The sequence below is a fragment of the Lupinus angustifolius genome, unplaced genomic scaffold (genome assembly GCF_001865875.1).
Source record: "Lupinus angustifolius cultivar Tanjil unplaced genomic scaffold, LupAngTanjil_v1.0 Scaffold_79_9, whole genome shotgun sequence".
Taxonomy (NCBI): Eukaryota; Viridiplantae; Streptophyta; class Magnoliopsida; order Fabales; family Fabaceae; genus Lupinus; species Lupinus angustifolius.
In genome coordinates this window covers 4,579-9,001 of record NW_017723745.1, presented here as the reverse complement: position 1 = coordinate 9,001, position 4,423 = coordinate 4,579, and the positions used below count along the sequence as shown (strand labels likewise).

General features: G+C 35.1%; 1 protein-coding gene across 1 annotated transcript in view; it reads right to left on the bottom strand.

Moving 5' to 3' along the window:
* Window positions 1–3,256, bottom strand: part of LOC109339503 (multiple organellar RNA editing factor 2, chloroplastic-like) — a 6,310-nt gene extending 3,054 nt beyond the window's left edge. The window contains exons 1-3 of the mRNA XM_019576958.1: window positions 2,798–3,256; window positions 1,818–1,915; window positions 1,673–1,738 (exon numbers count right to left, since the gene is read on the bottom strand). Of these exons, the coding sequence (XP_019432503.1) occupies window positions 1,673–1,738; window positions 1,818–1,915; window positions 2,798–3,183 (550 nt within the window). The 5' untranslated portion in view covers window positions 3,184–3,256. The remainder of the gene's footprint in view (window positions 1–1,672; window positions 1,739–1,817; window positions 1,916–2,797) is intronic.
* Window positions 3,257–4,423: the final 1,167 nt, after the last annotated feature.

Sequence of the window (4,423 nt, the reverse complement as noted above, 5' to 3'; positions counted from 1 at the left end):
AATGATTTGGTTTGTATCGTATTTTGTTAGCCAAACCAACTTGATCATCAAATTTGGTATGAGGTTCTAAATCAAATCATATAACCTAAGAACAAAATCACTTAAGATTGGAATCAAGATTTACACAATTAAACTCAATTCGGATTCCGGGTTGATCAGGTCGAACCAAACCGATTTCCCTGACTACAGACCTAATGAACGAATGGTTGCAAGGGGATGTCATGCAGTTTAACATATCAACTCCTATGATTCTGGAAGTACATGATTTATGAAGCAATAGAACAGGACAACCGGGAAATTCTGAATGTCAGTCCACTAGCATTCAAAGCTAGACATCACACAAAAATAATATTTATTAGCTTTGCCAAGATGGACTAATGATGGGAATCAAACCTTTTGGCACTGTTTCTTGCCCCCTTCCCAGTCCCTCCAAATTAAACGTTGGCAAGTCAATAAAAAAGAGAGACTCGCCCTTGATAGGCAATGAGTCGATGACTTCTATCTTACTAGCTAGCTTTTGTTACAAAGTTATCAGCATTTAATTGAGGGGACGGAGAAGGGGAAAGGAAGCAGGAGCAGAAGATATAAACCCATAATGATGATGGAAGAAAATGGAGAAGTGGTACACACCATTGCCAACTACTATATCGATCATGTAAGATCCCTACTCCCTAGTAGTATTTATTAAGCAAAGATAGAAGTGAAATGGAGAACAACAACTGTAACATCTTGTGAGGTTTGGATGACAGAAACAACACATGAATAATATCAACGGCAATTAGAGTAATTTTGAAATTTGGACGTTGTACAGAGAAGTCACTTAAACTCTGATCTATCTAACAGAACAGGAATAACAGTCCTAAGGAGTGGTTGTAAGAGAATGTCACATGGTTTGATGTATCACTCCAATGATTCTGCAACTACACAAATCATGAAGCAACAGAACAGGATAGGAGGGAAATTCTATATTGGTCCATTAGCATTCAAAGCTAGCCATTACCCAGCAAGAGTTATTATTAGCTTTGCCAAGATGGACTGCCGATAAATTGAAAATTTTCTCAACAAAAAACTTTCTGTAACAATTTAAACAGGCTGGCAAGCCTTTGGGAGAGAATGGAATAAAATAAATTCCAGATATTGATGTAGATGACATGAAAAGCTAAAAGTATGTAGCAGACTACTAGTTTTATCATACTAATGACAACATACACCCATATGATAGTATATAAAGAGCATAAAAGGCTGAAAATAAATATATGCTTCATCTCCACTAATCTGTGTCTCCACAAGAATATAAAGCACAGAACAGTTTAGAGAAACATTTGATGTGAGTCCATACATTCTAAACAATACTTAGTATGACAATCTAGGTCTTTGTGGGTGGACTAGCATTCTTAAAAAAAGTAAACATCAAAGCTCACATCATAAAACTACGTTGCTTAGCACGTAACACTCAAAGCTAAGTCTAACCAATCCTCATGTGTATGCTACATTTCCTAACGTTTTATAACTTTTGAGGAGAATCCGAGTTCAAAAAGTTAGACATGGTTACTTAGTATCTTAGCATTGCATAAAAATGGCGGTCAAGCAAAAATGAATCCCTATTGCCAGCTAAAAGGCAAAGGAAAACAAGAACTCAAGCATAAAAGTAATGAATTCTTTAAATTCTCACCACCATAATCCTTGTATTCAGGATCAACATATGAATCTGGGAGAACAAACAAAACTCCAGGCAACCCTATTGGAAGAGAAACAAGAAGATTAAATACAAATGCAACAAAAGTACTAATAAGATATACAACAATTCCAATACATACCTTCCAGCTTGTTAGAGGTCTCCTCATCAATTTCACAACCAAATCCAAAGTACCTCTCACATGAAACATTGTATATCTTCTGCTTAGCTTCCTCTTCACTGAAAAAATAACATAGATACACAACTCAGACAAAAGCAACAGACTAAGATTAACCAAATTATCATGCATTGTGTCCATGTTTTTTTACAAAATAAATAAAAACTCACATGGAAACACTCAATAAAGCTAAAAATAATGAAAACATCCAAGAAAAATGAAGAAAAAAATTCTATTTTTTCAATAGTTAAACCAAAACAAAGTAAAAACACATAGAACACCCAATAACCTAAAAGTAATTTAAATATCTAAAATCGAACGTTTTCTTATTTCCAGTGCAGCTCAGCAACCACGAAAACCAAAACTAATTACAACACCAAAAAAATTGAATGAAAAACTCACCAGTCCCACTTAGAATACAACATAAGCAACACAGAACTAATAAAAACACCCAGAAAATTGGGGCGGGAAGTTCATTTTTCCATGGCTAAACCCTTAAGCCAAAAGCAAACCCACTCAATAAGAACATCCAAAACCAATTTCAACACACAAAGATTAATTATGAATACAATATACCCAATTTACTCCTAAAAATTAGATTCTTCAAATGAATAGTTTGACCAGATTCTCTAGGACCAAGTTATGAAATTTATGATTTTTTTCTTCTTTTTTTGGTACTACCAAGGGTATCGAATTAATCTCTTACATGGGTAAGGAATTAATCTCTTACGTGGTTGCCACTCCCAACAAGTGTCGCTCCCAGTAATCGAATCATGAATCTAGCTGCACCACTAGACCAACACTTTGTTTAATTTTTTTTTTTCATTTCTAATACACTAAGTTTAGGAGACATCATTTTTTCCATGGACAAATATGAATTTCAGGTATTCACTAAACATATTTTCAAGCAAAACCCATAAACTGAGAGAATAAATATAATATACCTTCCAAGAACCTTAGAGAGAGTTTGAACATAGCAATCAATCATTTGCTGCTTCGAGGCACCTTCACCACCAGGCTTATCCATGACAATGAGCCAGTGCTGGTAGTCGCAGCCAGGGAACAGCGGAGCCATCTCCGTTGGTGGCCGGTCGCTGAAATTGGAGCCGCCGCCGGAGTTGTTGAGTGGCGAGTAGGCGGAGTTGCCGCCGGGGCGAGTGGATTGGCATCGGACGGCGGCGAATTGAGCGGAGGGAGAGGTAGGGGAGAGTATGGGGCGGAGGAAGAAGGCTGGGAGAGATGGGAAGGGGGAGGTGGTGGTGAGGAGGCGGCGTTGGTGGAGGAGAGAGAGGCGGAGGGAAAGAGATCGTGATATGGTTTGGATCAACATATTGGGAAGTGATGGAGGAAGAGTGAAAGTGATGAGGGTTTTGGAGATTTTTCAAGATAGGGTGGAGTGTGCGACCTATTCAATAATAGACTAATGAATAAAATTATACTTTTTTTTCTCCATTATTATTGACATATATTAACTCTAAGAAATTTTAAAATACATAATTATTAAAGTTAAAAATTCATTTTGGACATCAAATATAAAAAATTTGGATAATGTTTAGTAAGTTTTTAGGAATAGATGGACTTCATAAATAATTATAAATTTTAATATCTGAGTATCTTAAATTTATATAATCTAAATGATATTATAATATAATATTATATATATAGGGTTTTCTAACATGAGTTCACCTTATTTCATGAAGGATCATGTTAATAATATGTGCCCTAATATTGTGGCAAAAATATCATTACTTTACTCAATTAAAAATAATCATGCTCTCATGGTTACTTTAGTAAACAATCTTTATTAAAATTAAAAAGTAAGAAAAAAAAAATTTCTCTCACCCTCAAACCCTCACTTGTTCACAAAGTTTTCACCTACTGAGACAAAGAAGTCATACTCTATACACTCCAAAGATCGAGTCTAACCAAAGACCCTACAAAACTCTGCTAACTATTAGACCGATCACCACCGCCTGCAGAATGTCGACCAAGCCGATGATGACAACTTCAAACATAATCGCCACCACCTCTAGAAAACACAGTTGTTTGTAGAACCTTCAAATATGTTGCCTGTAACATTTTTTTTATTCTCCATAACTCACATAGTCACTTTAAAAATCCCTAGTTGTTGAAGCCTTTTTAAAAACCATGTCATTCTTCATTACTCCTTCACATCCAAGTTGTGATGTTCTTAATCATATTTTTGAAGTAATTCTTCATACTCCTTCACCACCAAGTTGTGGGCATTGTGACAGTTCTATTTTCAGAATATAATGACATTAGAAGAAAGTGACGGTTGGCTTATAGAACTTCATAGAAATTTTGATTCGATAACTAGAGATGATGAAACTCGAGCTACAAAATGAATAAGTTGAAAACAATAATGAATCAAGTCCTTTTAAAGGGCAAAATTTCAATTCTTATGAAATTGCTTATAATTTTTACTCTTTTTTACAAATACTTGTGGTTTTTTTATTAGAAGAGGTCACACTTACAAACATAGCAAGAATAATATTGAGGAAATGTACAAAAGAGAGTAAATTTGTCATCATGTTGGGATTGCTAAACAA